General features: G+C 36.6%; 2 protein-coding genes across 3 annotated transcripts in view; one reads left to right on the forward strand and one right to left on the reverse strand.

The window, feature by feature from the left end:
* cenpp (centromere protein P) overlaps positions 1 to 20934 on the reverse strand; it is a 106639-nt gene that overhangs the window by 81444 nt on the left and 4261 nt on the right. For both annotated transcript variants that reach the window (XM_088636802.1, XM_088636803.1), the window contains exon 6: positions 17258 to 17354. In XM_088636802.1, coding sequence (XP_088492928.1) covers positions 17258 to 17354 — 97 coding nt within the window. The remainder of the gene's footprint in view (positions 1 to 17257; positions 17355 to 20934) is intronic.
* Positions 4399 to 13696, forward strand: ogna (osteoglycin, paralog a). The gene is made up of 6 exons (XM_088636801.1): positions 4399 to 4666; positions 8870 to 8969; positions 9977 to 10141; positions 11113 to 11315; positions 12384 to 12479; positions 12596 to 13696. The coding sequence occupies exons 1-6, from the start codon at positions 4511 to 4513 to the stop codon at positions 12764 to 12766; spliced, it is 891 nt and encodes a 296-aa protein (XP_088492927.1). The 5' UTR covers positions 4399 to 4510; the 3' UTR covers positions 12767 to 13696.

Here is a 20934-nt window from a genome sequence, read left to right on the forward strand (position 1 = left end):
GCAGAATGAATTTCCAAGAGGAACCATAGAAGACGTGAATGCTTCTATTTAAAACTTGGCACTTTTTTCAGGAATAATGTCTTCAACTCATTGCTTTCTTTGGCTCTGACTTTAAAAAAACATTTTGCTAAAAAGCCTTATCTGCAATTCTTTAAAAAGCTCCTTTTGAACTTGCGTGTCCTCCCATGTTCTTCTGCTTACTGTTTCCTCCTTCATCATTCTGTTATAAATTGCTTGTTGTATGGCTCAAAATAATTTCACAATTGTACTTAGCATGAGCCAGGCTTCCATTTTTCCATACACTTCCATTTTTGTATACAGCTGTGCAAGAGCACAGCAATTCAGCATTAGTGCTTTCTAAGAACCCCGGAGGTAACAGATGGTATTATCATACCTGTCACTTCAATTATTAGCACACTGTTCATTAACATAGCTCTCTGTCACAAAGATGTATGTACAATAATCCAAGACACTGTACAAAACAAGGACACAATGTTATATAGAAAATACACAGATGAGTGTGCAGAATGGGAATGACACAGTTCTCCACACACACACGTGATTCAAAAAAAAGTCTCAAGTCCACAATATAATAATGCAGGTGCTTTCTATACTAGCTGTTAAGTAATCCATCAACCCAGAAGCATTTGAACTGTGTTCTTCTAAGAGTATAACATCAAATGAATATACAATGTTAAAGCATGTTGGTACACAGCCAGTCAAGCAAAGATATTCCCTTTTGAATGTCATGTACAGATAGAAATCTCCAAAGTGAAATAAAGAAATATGCATATATCTCTGGGGCTAATGCATAGTGTGGTTGTTGTGATGCATATCTAAAACCAGAGGTTATATATTAAATATACTTTATAGATTTAGAAAATATTCATACAGTTAAAAATCACCCTGACACAAAAATGCACTATAGCAAATTAGCACAGAAAAAACATTCTCTGGGATCTGGCTCAGTGCCTAGGACAGTAAACATTTACAAGCTCATATAATTGCTGGCACACCTTTAATATTACTTATACACTGTTACATTCCACTTGTTTCCATTCCTCAAATGTTAATTTTTGGGCCCCTTTCCTCTTTTCTGGGGTGCAAGGAAGGGGCCATGAATCAGTCACATGTTTTTTATGCTGGGTAGCGAGATGTATTGCATCACCAAAATACGTGCAAAGGCTGTTTTGGTTTTAACATATATTAATGACTTAACATACAAAAAACAATGGCTGTTATGTTAACACAACAATAATCCAAGACATACTGTACGCATTGCACAAGAAGATCTAAAAAGTTTAAAAAAAGAAACAATGCTTAATATTTGTAACAGGTCAAATTCAAACCAATAATACAATGATTTCATGTTTCTCAGCTAGCACATTAATTTGCTCTACCTTTAGCATTAGGATTTTCTGTAAATACTGCAGGACACACACGGACACGCACACACTCACAGCAGAACCATTTTTCCCAGAAGCCACTAAACCTATGTTACAAAGGAACAAGTAATAGGTTTATTCAATGCTGAAAAAAAAGAAGTATGGAATAAACTTATTACTTGTTCCTTTGCAGTCTGCGCATGCTGACGCAGTTACCCATCTGAACCTATGTTAGATAACTTTGGATTGTGGGAGGAAACCCACAGGAGCAAGGGAAAAACATACAAAACTCAACCAAGATAGCACACAATTTCTTCACTAACGGTGATTTAAAAATGATTTGAAGATTCTGAAAAAGAAAATGTTTTTGACAACAGCAGATTTAAGTGTTAAATCTGTGACATTGTTTACAGCAATGGAGAGATCCTGCCATTTTCTAAACATTCATTTCCTGCTGAGATCTGAAACGGAAAAACAGCACATGTTCCCAAGATGATTCAGAGAAAAAGAAAAAATGCTAGCTTCTTAAAATCACATTTCTCTTTAGCGTCCTAAATCTCCTATTGAAACCCTAAAATATGATCATTCTGAGCTGGAAGAACTGAACATTCCACAGGGAAAGAGAAGTTATTAATTAATTGCCATAAGAATGCCCTGTTGAATGGCAGTTTGGAAACACATGTTTGATGCTTATATTTTTGTTAGATTTTGTCGGGATTATAATGGATAAAATATGAATATGCATATAAAAGTTAAACAGTAATAAAGTTCTTACTGTGGATAAAATTTGAAGAAAAATATCAGGATGAAAAAAAACTAAGGATTAAAGTAGCTGAAACAATTTTGTGGGAATAGAATGATTCGACAATACATGCTTTAAACTTTGTCAATATTCTCAGCTTTGTTAGTACCTCCAACTAATTGATTCTGCTGCCTCTAGTGAGTTGAATGTGTCCAATGGAATGTAAATTAAAACATCATAATGATGCTGAACATGACATTTATAATATGCACAGTGGACAACCTGGGGAGTAAAGTGTTGATGATTCATATCTGTTCTGCAGCCCATTTATGTCACATCTCTTCTATAAACACAAACACCTGCTTCCAATGAAAAATCGGCCAAGAGGCTCAAACAATTTCCATAGGCAATACCAAGGCCAAGAAGAAAAACAATAAAAGAATAAGAAGAAAACTCGAGGAAGAATCACCAAAAGGAGGGATCCCTGACTGAAATTCTGATTACTGAGGCAAGCTTCACGACCTGTTTGGAGTTTCAGAAAGAGACATGGGCTGGAAAAGGGAAATGAATGCACCCCAGAAATACTAAAAAGAGGCTAGGTCAGATGTGCTGTTCCTTCTAGCTTTGTTGACTTCATGTTATTCGCTCGGTTAGATTAGAAAGGTGTAATAAAGGGTGATAAAAATTTTCAGCTGAATAACGTTCTGTCCACATGAGCAGGATGAAGTTGAAAATGACTTTTCCAAATCGGGTGTGGACAGGGAAAAAGCCATCATCGTTCATTGCGGAAAACAAAGTCGTTATACTCTCTGCCAGTCTTTCTCTCGGCTTGTATGAGCCTCCTATTAACAAGCATGTTACAATCATCGATCACATGGTCTGTTCCGGAATACTGAAAGCCAAAGAAACGCACTTAAGCATGTGAAAGGCACAATGCTGAAAGAGCAATTAGCCGACGCCCCCTGCCAACATGAGCAGGTCGGACACGAGGCTAGAAAACTACTTGATTCTGTTGAAAGGTTTTTCTATCACGACAAGAAGCAAAGCCTGCCAAGGTCCTATAAAAGACCTTATAGAGACGTACAGTTAAAGGAAATTATTACACTAGTAATACTGTTTTTTTCCTGAGGCTGATGAGCCTGCCAATGGCTGACATTACATGAACGAGAAACTGGGACCACCTCAAGAACAACATGCTTTTATTCATCCTGTTGGCACTGGGTTACACCATGGATGATGTTTTGGATGACAGGATTGTAGGAAGACCACCTTTCCTGCAGAAAAAAACCACCTCACAACTCTGTTTCATTTAAACACTTTTATTGCTATTATACAATTTGATTTTTTTAAATAATCAACACCACCTCTCTGTATTTGTAAACAGATCAATTTATTTTATTAGTTTTTAATCCCAAATAAATTGCAGACATAATGCATGACTCACAATGCAGTGACTACATAATTCTTTAGTGACATTATTTTTATGTGGTTTGTATTCAATGGAAAGAGATTAAGTTATGTAGAGATCTGCACTCAGAGTTTATATTAAAGGATTAGAAGTCTGGAAAGTCTTACTATGTTCTCTCACATTAAAAATGAGAGGTGTATAATCCACAGACTGTCTGGACTATTGTTCATAAATTTAGTCCTGATCACCTAATAAACATTTTTTTTAAGTAGCAGTTTAAATAAAATTAAAAAACAATTAACACATAAAATTTTGTAACACAGTAAAAGCCATGTTTCAATAATATACAAGTTATACTGGTATAGTTGTGGGACGCTGTAGGCAACCATTAATTAATAAAATGTGTTGCAGATACTTTCATTTCAGTTGTAGAATTAGAAACATACACCCTCAGACTTATTTTAAAGGATTTGATTAAAGAAATTAACACACTTTAATTAAAAGTCCTGCTTCAGTAGAGACACTGAGTCACAGAGTTGAATAAATTAAACAAGATGCAAAACAATTCTGATTCAAAAGCATAGTCAACAACAAGTAAGACAGTCCACCATGCTAAATAATTTTCCTTATTATCCTAATTAAATTAAAGCACTGTAAAACTACAGGTGATGCTATCTTCTTTTTAACTTGTTGTTTAAATTATGTTGATGCTGCAGATGTTCTATCACTGCAAAATAAGAAAAAAACACTTCGAAACTTTTTAAGGAGAAAGTAAATAACTTTTTCCTTCTTGTGGAATGTACAGGGTTAAAGTCTGTTCCATAAACTCATGCTTAAGAATCCCCTGGCAGCTATTCATGAAGGCTTTAAATACAGATTTGACAGATCACATTTTACTCCCAGGCACTAAGAAAATACCCACAGCACTACTTCATTTTCAACAACATTTAGCAAGTGCTAGTGCCCTCAGACAAGATGAGCAAGCTAAAACCACTAATATTTTCTTTAATACTTGTACTTTGGGTAATCTTAGCAGCAGTTACAGCATTTACCTTGGATTCAGAACACCATAACAATGAGAAGGATATATTTCGCACTCCTGACGACTTTTTGACAGCTTTGGAAGCAAAGGTACAGTTATTTAATTTGTTTTTTTTAATTGTCTTCTGACAATGAATATTTTCTGTTGTGGACAATACAAACAAGCTGACGGCTTATGCTTTTCTGCTTAAGGGATCAGCTCTGTTTCACCACTATCGGTTAAAATCGGTTAAAATCTTCCGTGATTGTGGATGCCTTAAATAAATTCAGAATCTCCTAGATTAATCATTTTAATGTTCGTGTTATTTGATTTGCAAAATAACTGTAAAGCTAAGCTATGAATGCCACTATTCAACAATTTAATTCACTGTATTAAGATGTACAGTATTATTAAATTATTTTTTTTCTTTATACCAGCTTTGCTACTTTATTTCCACTATTGGACAGTCAAGTGCACAGCATCAGCTACTGTCAATAAAGCCACATAGACACACAACTTGCCAGGAATGATGCTGCAGGGCATGAGATCAGTTGCAATCTTAAAACAATTGTTGCAGTCACTGTGAATTCGGTACATAAGATAGTCTTCATAAAAAGTGGGAAGTCCAAAGTATGTTCAATATCTGGTGAAATATTCTACTTAAGTATATTAAATGTATTATTTTATTTCTCCAGTGCCACAAGGAATTAAATATAAATCATTTGAAACTAAGCATATGTAAGTCAAATATTTTGCCTGGGTACTTACCAATTTTTTTTTTCAATGAAAAAAATATGGGTGGTTGCTAAGACGTGTGCTAAAACCAACTGTGTTTTCATAATAAAACATGTGCTGCTTGTTTCACTGGGAAACATTTCACAATGGAAAGATCTTGAAGGCCAGCTCCAGGTTCTAGTTGAATGACACAGCAAAAGGAAATGTTTGCCTGAGTGCGATTTGATTCGCCCAGTTTACCATGAATGGAAAGTGCTTTTCACCATTTCAACTCACAACTGAGGAAAGACGACATGAATTCAAGTGTTTTCTGGTGTCACTTCCTAGACTAATCATCTTCGTACCATTCTAAGTCATCAATGGACAATGTCGAGCTTTTGATCCCTTGTCGACCTACAGTCGACCAATCAAGGACATTTCCACCTGCATAGCCGGACGTTCATCATCATAATCTGTCTCCCCGATATCCCTGATGCAAATTCTGCAGTCTTTATTTTTAGACCTACAGTATAGATGCAGTATGGTTTGTTGGTAGCTGGTGGAAAACCTTGCCCTTACAGAATGGCACCAAAGACACTGATGAAAATAAATCTTACTGGTGATACAGATACAGACTTAAACAGACTCCCACCATCTAAAGAACCTTATTGTATGTTAAGGGTATGTTTCCTTATTGTCGAAACGGGCAAAAAATGAGAGGGGTGAATACTTTCCAAAAATGCAAAATCGAATTTGTCTAATGCAAGGCAACAGAATACTTTACACATTGTTTGGATAAAATCCACAGTTTTTGTCTGCAGGGAATCTATTTGAGGGAATACTTTAAAGGCTGGATTTTGACAACTCAAGTTAAGGATGGACCAAATATGTTTAAATGGAGTTATATCCAGTCATTGTCCAGGAATTCTAATGGCCATTTAAGAGTCGCTTTTACTGTAGGTTGTGATCTAAGAAGCTAAATATTCACAGCTGACAATCTTTAAACATGCGATTTCCACCCAGTACGTATAGAATATACTGTGGAATAACAACAGAATACCATTGCCAGCTTGCAAAATTTGGAAGCATATAGCAATTTCAGATAGCAGCAGTGCTGGTGCAATGTGTTGGAAGCAAGGAACTTGGAACATTAAGGACTTTCTTCACAGCTCTGTGTACAAGTCTTCTCTTTATATGCAGATTTAGATTTTGTTTAGACTTAGATTGCACTACCCTCAGGTGCCAGAGATTGGTACAAATTTTAAACAGACCAAAACACAGTACAGTAAAAACTACCGTATAATCCATTAGTACGCTACCACTGCCAGAACCAATGACGGACCAAGCAAACCAATTTAGCCTATATTATTAACCAGTCACATGCTCAAATAGCTCAATATCATTTGATCATAATGAGGAGAAGTTACACTGTCAGCAAAAGCTAAAAAGAAAAACATGAAATGTTGACCACACAAGTATTCAGAACCGTGAAATCAGTAATCCATGGAAGGACCTTTGGCAGCAATTATAGCCGACACTAATGTCGTTCTGCATTAGTCTTTACCAAATTGCACACGGGCTTGGTGCAATTGTTGCCTATTCTTCTTAGCAGGTTTGCTCAAGCTCCTTCAATATTCTTTGGAATCACTTATGGACAGCAGCTATCAAGTTGTTCCATAGATTCTCAATAGCATTCAAGTCAGGACTTAGACTTTCTTTTTCTTAAGTCTCACCAGTATACCTTTGACTGTGTCCTTCGGAGTATTCCTATGCTAAGAGGTTTTCCTCTTAGATCAGCCTGTACTTTGCTGCATAAGTTTTCCCCTCAGTCTTGACAAGCGTCTCAATCCCTACTGGTGAGAAGTAGCCTGATAGCATAATGCTGGCATGATCATGCTTGACAGTAGGGATGGTGTTGACTGGGTGATGATATGTGTCGTTTGCACTAGAAGTTAATATTTTGCATTTAGACCTAGATGTCTCCAGTTTTGTCTCATCTGACCACAAACACATTTTGCCCTTTTTTGCAGTGTCAGTGAAATAGTTTATTGCTACCTTCATGCAGGAATTGAGGTGTTGTTTTCCAGTAATGGCTTCCTTCCTGCCATTCTATCATAGAGGCCAGCTTCAACTCTTGGACCTATTCTCCGATCTTAGCCATTAAACCGTGCGATGTTGCATTAAACCAAGTTGCTGTTGGCCTCACAGTGACATCTTAGTTTTCAAAGCTGAATCTTTGCTTGAAATTCAATTCCCGAGTGGAAGACCCTTACAGAGACACATACATTATTTTTGTTTTATGCTCAGAATGTGTGGAGAAGGTTGTGCATATAACAAACATTCATTGCTACTACTAAAGTGTCAGGACCACAAGGTTTAAAGAAACACGATGTGAAAACTGTGCAAGGGTCTGACTACTTTTCCAAGGCACCAAAAGACTGTTTTCAGGTCAGTGAAAAGATAGTCTATGTCACTGCTCTGTCATATGTTGCGAGCAAGATGGCCCTCTTCTTTGATTATCATATCTGTGTGTTAAAAGAAGACTAATGAGGCCAATTTATGATAGACATACTTTACTGCTGTTGTGGCCCTGCTGCTGTGTTCTCATGTAAAATGGGTGGGCTTGGGAGTTTGTTCTGGTCCCAGCATACAGTTTCTGCTCTTCCCAACTTCCATCTTTTGCTCTCTCCTTATACAACCTGAATTTAGAGTGATTTCTCTTTCTCTTAAGCACAAGACAAAAAAGACTGGTGCCCCATACCCATCAATGAAAAGGATAGTGAGGGCATCATAACTCTATTATAGTCTGACCCATCACAGGACATGAAGACACAGAAAACTTATCTGGAACTGGAACATATATTACACAAAGGTTTCATCTGCCTGATTTCTTATTGGTATTATTTGAAAAGAAAAACAACTGCTTAAAGACAAAATTGGACAAAGTTATCCCAAAATTCACCCCTGGCTGCATTCTAGCAGTTGTGTTTGGGACACTACAAGTACAGTCAGGTAGGGACACGACCGAGCCAGAAATCCAAGGCATACCTGTATAGATCTAGGAGCGCAAGCTGTACTTAAAGAGACCATCTTTACTAGTTGAACCACTCAAATGCCCAATTTATTTACATTAACAAGGTAGTAAAGCAACTTGTTCTAAACTGTGCTACTTTCAGAGCAACCTGGACAAAACCAGAAGCAATTAAGTTTGTTAATGTCCCTGAGATTTTGAAAAGTATACATGGTGAGATAAAGTCTTTCACACAAAATTGTGTTGGAAAGGTCCTTTTTTACCGAAAACAATCTGCAATTGTCAACACTTCAGTCTTTTAAGAGATCTTTCCCAGAACCTTTTTACATCTAAGAGGTGATCTGTTGATGTTTCTTTGGGTAGAATAAACGGATTTGTGGATATGTGAATTGAGTGAGAATTTTTTCATATTTGTTTAATTTTGTTCTCTCCACCTTTTTATGGACTGAAATTGTAAAAACAAAATCATTCTTGAACAAATGGTTGTTTCCAAAAACTGTAAACACTGGCTATCACTAATACTTTTATGATTTTTCTAATTTGTTTCTATCGAATATTTAATCTACAGAAACAGGAGACTATTATAGATTACGAGGATCTTCCTCCTGCAGATACAGAACCTGCTGAAAATGAAGTTCCTGTACTTCCAACTCCCAAAGAAGCAGCTGGTAAACAAAACAAATACATTCAAAGCATCTAATTCAGACTAATAACCAACTGAAATTACACATAGTACACACTTTCAATTAACTGGATTTGAAACGCATATATCTCAAGTGACTTCAACTTGACTTTTAGTTACTGTGATTTGTATACTCATAATAATTTCTTTGAAACTGCATAGTGCCTTTTATCCCAAACAATTCCAATGTGCTCCACATGAGGGAGAGGATCCACTATATCCACTGCTGAAGTGCAGTACCTAAACGATGCACATGTAATGTGCCAGTCAATTACTTATCTCATCAATTGAATTAACCACCCAAGTCTTATAACCAGTACCATAGGATCATCAATGACCAATTAGTCAGGACTGGGTGCACTGGTTAAGAAATAATCTACAGAGAAGAGCTGGTCCACTGGCCCACTTATTGCAGCCACCTTCAATTCCATAGATGTCTTCCACTCCATTATCAACCACTAACAACCTTACTTAGTTTCTCAGATCTAATGAGATCAGGCCACAAGGGGATAATACTGCTGTCACAGGTACACCTCATAAGTACCTATGACATTATCATGAAGATGTTGAACCCATCTTTCAGATTACATGCAATTCACCACAATTAAGTGTTAGCAACATCTAGAGTCAGTGAAAACAAAATTTGCACAATGTGTGTTCAATGCCATGATTACACTGCAATATGCTTTTTTTTGGTTGGTTTAAACTCACTATTGTTTGTTTACTCTTTTAACCAGTTAAATTAAAAACTTAAATAGCTATGTGTACTGCTGTGAAGTTTGTGTACCAAACCATTAGAGATGAAAATTCAGCAAACCATTACAGACAGCGTTTTGAACCTAGACTAGGGATTTTTGAGAGTAAACAGGTTAGACTCTTGTTTTCTGTTAATTTCATCTTAAGAGCAATTCTGAGATGATTTTCATCATAATACGGACATGTTATAAAGTATAAATTTCAACCACTTACCTCCAAACCTCCAAATCATTTCAGAGCTGCCCACTTGTCTTCTGTGTGTCTGCCTGAGTGGCTCAGTTTACTGCGAGGAGGTGGTTCCAGTAATCACTGCTGTTCCAGCTTTGCCAAAGGAGACAGCCTATCTTTATGCCCGTTACAACAAGATTGCAAAGATAGCTCAAAAAGATTTCAGTGAAATCCGTAAGTATTTACCAGCTCTCTTTCAGTTCCACTTCTATAACTTATAAAGAACACAACCCATTTGCACATTCTAAATAGATTTAACAGCTGAATTAAAACTTAAATGACACCAAAATGGGGAATTTTAATCAAGTTACAGAAGTGTCAAAAAATTAAGGTTAACATACTATATATACTGTATAGCACACTTTTAGAAGTACACTTGGTTCCTGACTCCCTCATGTAAGGATAAGTATGTTATCTACAGTTTGGATTAGGGATTGAAAATGTTTTAAAGGTATACATGATGTAAAAATGTAATTTGCTCTTTCTTTTGCTGCAGGGTAGGGCTACCAGACTTGTAATGTTAGTAAATTATTTAATTGTTTTGAATTCCATTGTTCAATCTTTACCAACACCAAAACTAGGCAGTGACTGTTTGTGTAGTTTTGAGTCAAGAGACTTATATTCAAACAAATATAATATATATATATATTATATATTATATATATAATATATATATATTATATATAATATATACATATTTGGCATTTCCCACTACCAAACCACTACTCAATGGTTTGGTAAGGGGTTGAAATTAATTAAGTTATGTAATTAAGTTGCTGATGTTTTTTCTACTCTTTGACTGGGTCAGTTTAACAATGCATCAGCTTTTTCGCAGAACAATATATAATAATTCACAACACACTAGCCCTAAGGTGACAAGCCTACATTTAAAGTTCTCTGCATATATATTTATGTCTTTCACAGTTAACTTATCTGCCCTGTGCTATTCACTTTCTTCTCTCTAATCAAAGCTGAATAAGATTTTTACTTTGGTTTGCTCTTTGAAACAGACCATCAAAGCATCAATTACTGTAAATCCAAATAAACAGTACTAGTGTGAAGGTATACAATCAGGCTGTGAAGTGTCCATTTAAACATGATTATAGCAGCAGCCAAAGTATAACACAATGTGTTCTTGATTGCAGCCACTCTCAGAAGAATTGACCTGACTGGGAATGCTATATCCGAGATTGAAGAAGGAGCTTTCTCAAAGCTCCCACAGCTGGAAGAACTTTCCCTTGCTGAAAACAGACTGGTCAAGCTCCCTACCCTACCAACAAAACTGACATTATTTAATGCAAATCACAACAGGCTCAGAACCAGGGGTGTAAAAGCTAATGCCTTCAGGGTATGTACCTGTATTCCATGCCAATGATAGGGCAAAGTTACACTGCGGCCACTCTTGACAGTGCAGAGATCAGAGGTGGGGAGTCTAGCAGTTTTCCACATTGTGAACAAGCAGGGATCAAACACAGACCTGGGTGTCCCTGACACCATACTCAAACCATCAATGTCACCCGGTCTTCACGGGTCGTGCATATACAAAGTACTGTATATGTAAATATATTCCACATTGGCAACATGTTTTCATCAAAATGAAGCAGATCAATTTTTGAAAGGTTAATGCGAAACTCCGAGATGAATACTGGAACCAATGAACTTCACTGCCAACCAGAACGTCAAAACACAAGCCTCCCTTGCAAAAACATTGTTTTTTAAACTATTCAGCACTGAATTGACCTCACCTTGTATACTCTGCAGGTCAGAGTACTGCAATGCCACATGTAGCATTTTCTCCAACCACCTACCTACACCCACACAAAATGTAACTATTGGTCTAAACCTAAAAGAAAGAAGTAACACCCATTTTTCCATCCATCCATTTTCTAACAACATTATTTAATACACGGTCATGGAGGGGCTGGAGCCTATCCTGGCAAGCAACAGGCACAAGGCAGGATACACTCTGGACAGGATGCCAGTCCATCACAAAGCTGACACACACACTCACACCACGGCTAGTTTTCTCAAAAGCCAATTCATTTACCAGTAAGCCTCTGGACCTTGGGAGGAAACAGGAGCACATGGAGGAAACCCACACTAACATGAGGAGAACACACAAACTCCACAAACCCCAGCAATTGAACCCAAGGCCCCAGCTTTGCTGTGATATAGTAAAGCTAACCACTGAAGCACCACAATTTCCCACCTATTTTTCCCTCACAATAACATTACCAATTACAAATCAGTCTCTTTACTGGATTGTGTAAGAACTTACCACTCACTAGCAGAATTTACGTTCTGTGAAGCCGGATTCATATGGCAGAGACGAAAGCATCCTATCTAATGGAACAACGCACAATGCTTATCTACCACGTGGACTGATAGAAAATGAATATTTTTGCTTTCTTTCCAGAAACTGGTCAATCTCTCATATTTGTACCTGGCCAATAACGAGCTGGAGGCCGTTCCACCTCATCTTCCTGAAAGTCTGCGTGTTCTGCACTTGCAGGTTAGTTGATCTCCAGCGATCCAGTTGCAGGACTCCTAATGCACCTTCTGTCAGCCCAATATTTTATTTTTCTGCCACTGCCACCCCCCAAACATGGCTTTTCTTTTCCCCTGTAGAACAACAACATCACTGCAATCACAGACGAGACCTTCTGCAAAGGCAACAACACCCGCTACATCCGCACAAACATGGACGAAATTCGGCTGGAGGGCAACCCCATTATCCTTGGCAAATACCCCAACAGCTTCACCTGCCTGAAGTCGCTCCCCATGGGGAGCTACTTCTGACACGGCTCCGCAGAGATGGAAAAGCCAAAGAGTTTCAACACCTAGATTTCAAAAAGTGAATTTTGCTGTAGAGGGCAACATGAGAAAGGGGTCTCACTCCTGTTGTAAATAACTCCACAAGCAAATCACGTGCCTGCTTATTCAGTGTTGTTGCACACAAACTAGCCTAAGATCTGTCCGGCATTTTTAGTCTTTGATAGAATTACTATTATGTATTTCTGGCTTGTGCCAGCTTTCCTTTAATGTTAAAATAAAACTCTTCACTTTTTCCCAAAAATGTTCTCAAAATTCCTAAAACCTTGAGCAGCAAACTAACATCAAATCAATAGAAAGCCACTGCATTCATTTTTAATTACAGGTTCTTGGGATAAAATGTAAATATATAATCATTTATTGCTTTCTTTCTACATTAGTTCATCACTATGTGATCTCCTAGAAACTTTATAGTTGAGTTGTCTTACGTGTCTGGTATATCAGCTCTTTTTATATTTGAACAAATAGATATTAATACCAGTTCCAAAAACCTTCATGCTGTTATTTAATGTATAGTTATAGGGCACTAACAGTTAATAGCTCAGCTAGTAGAATATGCTAATATTGTGTAATCAATATTGTACAATAATGTAACTATCACTGAAAATTAATTATTAATTATGTGCAACACCAAAAGAAGCACACCATGTAAAGTTTGTAAGACACATGCCCAGATTAAATCAAAACTTTGATCTACCTGCCAGTCGTAAATTGCACAACCAATACTTGATTGTAAATATCCATAAGATACACGAGAGCCTTTAAGGAAGTTGAATGCCACCACAATGCCACAGAATTTGGAATCTGTGTTTGGCAGGTAGATCAAAGTTTATATTTAGTCCGAAGTGTACTTTTTCAATAAGTATTTTAATAAAAGAAACTCAATGTTTACATTAAGACTATTCGCAATGGATATCATATTGACTGAGTGTGTGATTACTTGCCTTACTTGTGAAAGCACTGTACATTTGTGACCAATGATCATCACAGACAACACTTCCATTATGCATTACAAAACATCAGAGAATCAAGTCCGCCCAGTCTTTTAATTAAGAATATTTTTCAAATATTTAACTGGAGCACAAAAATTAACACGGATGAACAAATATTCCTTGACCAATTCCAAGTTGGCACCTAGTCAGCACATAATCCAAGTAAATAACAGAATTGTGGTCACATTACATTTATTGTCTGACTGTCCTTATATCATTACTATCCTTCGACAAAATGTTCCTATCTTCAGATTAAGCCAATTTTTATTCTTATTATTAAACTCCATCAAATGGAGCACACAAATTACCATGCCTAGAATGTTGGAAATAATCAGCATTGAGTTTAATCTTTTTTCCTGTGAATGACTGCACAACTACTCTTTCAACTCATTTATAAAAAAACATACGTATTTTTAAATCCATTAAACTGTACTGATCAAAATGTGAAATAAACACAATATACAGTCATTCAAACTTTCTGCAATCATTCCTTTATGAACAAAACATCACAACAAATAACATCTATAATCACTGTACCCTGTCCTTGAGAATGTCCAGATGTAAGCTTGGTTAGTGCAACCTGTTCAATGTAACTGCTCTACATTTTATATTTTGAAAAGTATACAGTTCAATTATCACAACGTCACTGTACGTTAGAATAAAAGACACAATGAACTGTGTATAATTGTGATTTCTAAGTCATAAAACAGGACATTATTGCGCTGGAATCAGTTTAAAGAGGGGAAACAGGGTTCACTGTTGTCTTAAAGGATGACAGACAAAATCAATTTAAAAATACTAAACATTTTTAGTTCTCCACGGTGGAAATAACCGGGGGCCTCCTGACACAAGTTATTAAAATCCTGCGAGGTACTGATAATGTGAACTTCTACTGCAAGACCCATCATGATCCTAGGACCTGAAGACACAAATGGAAACTAGGAAGCTTTAGCGGTGCATGTTGGGCTGAAATCAAGAGGCACTTTCTCACAGAAAGGACTGTGCAGCACACTGTCCTCCCTGGGATTCTTTAATATGCATCTGGATAATCTCCTTGGACTGATAAATGAAAGCAACCCACTGAGCAAGATGGAGTGAATGGTCTCTTCTCATTTATAACCTTTATGTGTTTTGACTAAATAGTTCACATTTGTTCTCTTGCAAAGTACAATCCTGTGTTAACGTTGCTGTCTGCACTTAAAAAACAACAACAACAAAAAAAAAACAAAAGCACTGAACACAAAAAAACCTTCCCACAGTCTCCTTGCAAAATTAAGTTTTAAGCATTGTATTCTGGACTTTATTTTTAAACCTTATGTCTAGGTCAAGTTTTCTGGCAAAGCACTTGGAAGAATTTATTTAACCTAAATACAAACCATAAAACAAATCAATGTTCACATGTATGTAGGCAAGACTCCAGAATTACTGAGAAATAAACCAACATTTCCACTAATGATAATAAACATTATGCTATAAATCTGCTTGTACAGAAAAGTATCTCAAAGTGTGCTACAATAAAAATTAAGTATTAGAATCAGACCAAATGAATCAATATACAAAGCAGATCCAAGTAGGTTCTAAGACGAAACACGAAACTAGACAGACTGATTTCATAGTTTTTCATATATACTTTACTTTTACATAAAAGACCACATAAGACATCTTGAAATATAGTATCAGGCTGTAAATATACGAGACATTCAATATCAAACAGTGCAGAGTTAAAATACCACCTTCACACTGAATATTGCCTTGCAAAATAAAAAAAAACTAATATTTACACTGAACTCAGATATTACAAGATTGTGTAGGAACGGAAAGAATTCTATGACTTTTATAAGATCTGGCATTCAAACTTTGAAATTAATTGTGTTTCCCTGTTCCTTAAGTGTTTGGCTAGGTCAACGGCCTTCACTTTACTTTCCAAGTGCCACAAATCAAACTGAAAACAAAGTCTAAAAACAAGTTGTATTATTCACAAAAATGATAAATATTTGCATCTGAAGAAATGCAACCAATTTATAAATGATTAACGGAGATATGGACAGCCAGGTCTCCATGAGTGTTTGTCTAGACTCACATACCAGATGGATAATGGACTTTAACAGGTTTTGGTCAGAACACTATATAGCTTACAAAAACAACTTCTATGAACTTACTGCCAATGTGATCCCTAACTTTCCTCAAAAGGTCAGTCAAGAGGACTGAAATATGTGACTCCATTAAACCATCTGCGTATTTTTTATATATATCTTTTGCCAATAGCAGCCAAACCAACATTATGAAACACAGGGCAAATGTGTATGTCCTGTTTTAAAGTAAATGTTATGTGAAATAGCCAGTTCCCAGATGGTGAATTCAGATTTTTTTATACTTCTAGTCTGATCAAAGCAGTGTGGCAGTATTACATGGTGAGTAATCATATAACCAGTTTATAGAATATTAACTGATGGATTTCTCTGGTGTTTACTTCTAACTCTGTTATGCAACAGATTTTGGAAACTATGAACCAGATCACATAAGTTTCACCCATGACCCATTACGAGTTACAGTAGTATCATGGTTAGCTGCTTACTGTCTGACAAGGGCTTCATATATCTACAACAGAGCCAGTATCAAACAAAAACAACTGACGAGTGGGTTTCAGTTTTAAATCTAAAGGCCTGCATCAACTGTTGACTGCCCTGGTACCGGCTATCTCAGTGAGAAAACTGAATTCACTGCATCATGGTCATCTTCATAGAAATTCATCTTAAAACATTTTAAAGTTTCTAACATTCTCCTAGTGAATGGTTTTTAGAGATTATGTGACAAAATATGAACTATACAGAAAAAAACGTGTTGTAAAACAGATTTTGGATGCATGGAGAAAACTTAATTTAGATCAATAAAAAATACTCAATTTATGTTTTGCTTGTGATTAATTACACAAAAAACAAGTGTAAAAAATATAATAAACTTCAGAGATAAACTTCTAGTAACACATACAGTAGAAAAAATGAATTCCAGCTGATGAGCATATCCATTTCATACTAGTAAGAATGCAATGTATCCCACACTATTGCCCTATAAACCAAAACATTCGCTTCAGAAAAAAAGATCAGCTTTGTTCCCTGAGATGAAGTGTCAGAATCAATAACAGTTTGCAGAAATCCACAAAATATTCAAATGGCAAGAAGAGCTTTTGAGACTTTCCAAGACCAATCAACTGATATATCCAGTATCTAATCTCTCCTTCCTTACATTTATGTCAAAGCAACATCTGTCAAATAAATAATTTGCATGTTTGCATGTAAAAAGCATAACTAACAACAGATCTATAAATCTTTAAATCTATTCCTTCTGTAAAACAAAAAAACATTTGCTTCTGCTTGAAAACATATGTATATGAAGTGATTTTTGCTATTTTAAATGTTATATTCCCACATAACTTGTGTTGAAAATGCATTTTGAAATTAAACCTTACCTTGAAGTATAAAAATGTTTTTTTTCTGTGCTCGCACCATTCTGAGAACTGTCTTAGGGTCCTGAAGAAAAGTAAAAGGCTGTTGTCATCCTCCACTCTAAAAAAAAAGGACAAAATCTGATCAATACATTTATTTTCTAAATATAATTCACTGGCAAAGTCCTCTTTTACAACATGAGGGAAACACTAACTGATCAGTAGAAACATTCAGGTCTGAGATTATTGGGAGTTTCATTACAACTTTAAGACCATAGGCTGTGCTCTATGACCCACACATCACAAGTTCGAGCCTGGGTCATGTCACCAGCCCACGGTGAACAAGGCTCTGCACAGCTGGAAGAGTATACCCAGGGTGGAAGGGGCTCTAGTCTACCACGGTCTTCTTGGCCCAACTTGCACTGGCACTAACTCTCCAGTTGGGCACTGTGGAGCCTGCACTGTGCCAAAGGATGAACGACTCCAAAAGGTAGGCATGTCAGGGCAGCCTGTCTTCAGGTCCTCATTCTGTCCGCACGGATGCCAAGCCTTGATGCGGACTGCAATTCCAATTTGAAAAATAAAACCCTCAAATACAGAGACGGCAATTCTTTTTGAAGAACTTGAGTCCATACGCAGGTACCACAGAAGTCTCTTTTTTTCATTTACATATGAATTTAAAGTGGCTACTGCAAGGCGGCAAGGCTATTTTTAATTTCAGGATTAGAAAGAATCAGCACACTGTATATGACTGCATTTCAAACCACAATAACAATAAAATGTACACAGTAACTTGTAAAACCTCACATTTACATCATAAAACAGACTAAATTTCCAGAACCATATTCTGTGATTCAGAGAGAGACAAGAAAACGTCCGGCCCTGTGACTTTGTAAACAAGCCGACTTGTGAATACATCTCTTTCATTCCAATAGAAATATTGCTCTCGACTTCAAGACAGTTTTGCCGATAAATGGGACTGACTTATTAACTCTGTATGCTGATCATGTTGGAAACATTCTGCACTGAAATATCTCCTGAACAGACCATACGTATTCACTCATACGTCGCATTAGATTAGTTATTATAGTGACAAGTGAAGAAGACGAGCAGAATCACGTCATAGTTCGTGGGAACTCTTGCTCTCGCCTGCGGTGAGACCAGGGATTTGCGACATGGAGTCTCACAGCACTTTCACAAAATTAACAGATTTAAGCTTAATTCAGAATGCGTCACTTTTTTCTATACCTTCAATGAATTTGCTTTGCTACCAAAATTTAATAACCGGTCTGAGAAATTGGGACTGCAGTTCCCCGTTAAATTATTATATGTTGCAAATTATGGAACATGCCGTAATACACCTGCAAAACAAAAGGTCATAAACAAAAACAATTCCTAACATGTTATATACGAAAATCGAACAACCCGAATAACTCTAAACAATTGCGTTATGTGAAACTAAATGAAGTGTGATAATAGAATTGACATTCGAGATCTTTCCATATCATTTTACTGATGGCACAGAATGGAGATGAATTTTTCATAGTCAGGAAATGGTTGTGTCTGCACATTGAATCAAAGATAGCAAAATGAAAATCCACCACACAATACTGTATATAGTGATCTGCACATTTTTTAGTTCAAATATTAATGTTATCAACATGTGAAAAAAGGCAACAATTCTTACATTCTTTATGCAATTGTAGAACTGAACTATGACTCTGTATCCCCAGCAAGTGAGTTCTCTATTTGATTAATCTTAAGGTCCAAAATAAAATCAGACAATAAGACACATTAGAAAGTCCCTTCAACAAGGCCTTGACTATGTCATCAACAGCATGTCAGTCCTTCACTGTCAACCTAACAGCACCATGGATCCAAGCAAAAGAGTTCCTTTTCCATGAAAATATTATCAAGACTGGTCAGGATCCCATAATGAAGGGTGGGGGGAATTTGAGGCTCACAATACAGATCCATCAGGATTTTACCTGCAGTTACTCCTTTCAACCTGGTCTATGTTTGCTGCTGCTGAGTTGTCACCTAACAGAGATAACAGGTGAGAACAAGGAATCTCGCTGTTCACAATAAACCGCAAAGAATCTGAAACCTGCTTCGTCAGGATATAAAAGAACTGCATCAGAGCGTGTGAACCACCATGAACTGAAGGTCCAAGATCCTGAATTCTTCATCTGCTAAACATTTAGGAAGCTCAAGGTAGCGCCATAATCCCAGAGGCGGTTGTCCCAAATCAGAACGTTTAAAATGAGAAGGAAAAAAACATCACAACCCTCAAAAAGTTTAAACCCGACTGACAGCTCAAGTCTGGCTCTTGCCAATAGCCAGTTACTGACAGGGTAGGCAGGGGCTTTTATCGGCTAGGAGTCCTTTCACCTTTTGGTGAAACAGCAGCTCCTGCAGTGACATCATGGAGAGAAGTGTCAGTCCTCCAATCAGAACTAACTCTCCTACGGGCCTCCAAATTATCTCATTTATAATCTTATGTTGTGTTAAACAACTTGGTGAGTATATAATCAAAAGAATAACTGCTTCCAAACCCAAGAAAAAAAAAACCCACAATACTACAGCACTGCAGCCCACTTCAACTGCTGCTAGAGAACAGTGAGAATGAATTGTAAGAGGGAAATATAACTTCAGGAATTTAACATATTTATAAAACACTATTTTTTAAATAATACTGGGGCATTTACTATAATTATGGGAAGAGATCAGGTGATAGATGTCTCAAGGCCACTTAAACAAGTGGACATCATCATTAGAACTGCGTTTAAAATCATTAAGCCTATTTTGAATTAAAAAACTATTTTCCTTGACCAGGCATAAAAATACACCGTGACTACCCAAGATTGTGTAAGAATCATTATCTCCAGTATTTTTCCCTTTCATATGTGCCAGGATAAAGACTCAGACCAGACAATATAATCCAGATGTGTTTCAGGGGCTGCAAGTGAGTTACATAAAAATGAAGCTCAAGGATTCTTTTTCCAAAACAATCTGGTTATGAAACTAAGGCAATAAAAAGGTTAATTTCTGAAAGACTTGCTCATAGGCCTCATCATCTTTATTTCTGAGGCATCAGATGTTCAAAGGTTCCAAACAGACTTAATAGTTCCAAAAATAATTGAAGCACACCCATTTTTAAATGACGTATTATTAACAGGAATAAGTACTTTGACTTGCAAGTGAGAAATCAGTATTACTAACAGCCTGTTTGACACATAGCCCCATCAAAAAACAACATAACTATTAGGTCTGTTTCATCATCTAAAATAGTCCAAATTGCTAAAAACTAAAACTGTGTCCACTTGCTATATGCAGTTTAACTCAATCACCCATTAACTTTAAAAACCTCAATACAGTAATAAATACAAGTGGGTCTCGAAATTATAGGAAATTAAACGAATGAGATATGTAAAAAGGAGAATAAATTCTCAAATGTGAATTTATGAAACCTTACACTGCTGAAAGATCCAGCACTACTAGATGTGTCTTAATGGATTATTTTTTTCAGTCAGTCCCAGTGGCACGAAAACAATGGGTTTCATTATACAGTCTTCAGTGGGAGTCTGCAGGATAGGAAGTTGTTTTTCTCTTCTTTCCAGCAATGAAGAACTCGAGAATGTAGTTCCCTGAGCCCCAGACAGGCCATATGGATGATTTTATGCTTGGACTGCCAGTTGTTG

This window comes from Lepisosteus platostomus, chromosome 6, assembly GCF_059453375.1.
Source record: "Lepisosteus platostomus isolate fLepPlt1 chromosome 6, fLepPlt1.hap1, whole genome shotgun sequence".
In the NCBI taxonomy this organism is placed as follows: Eukaryota; Metazoa; Chordata; class Actinopteri; order Semionotiformes; family Lepisosteidae; genus Lepisosteus; species Lepisosteus platostomus.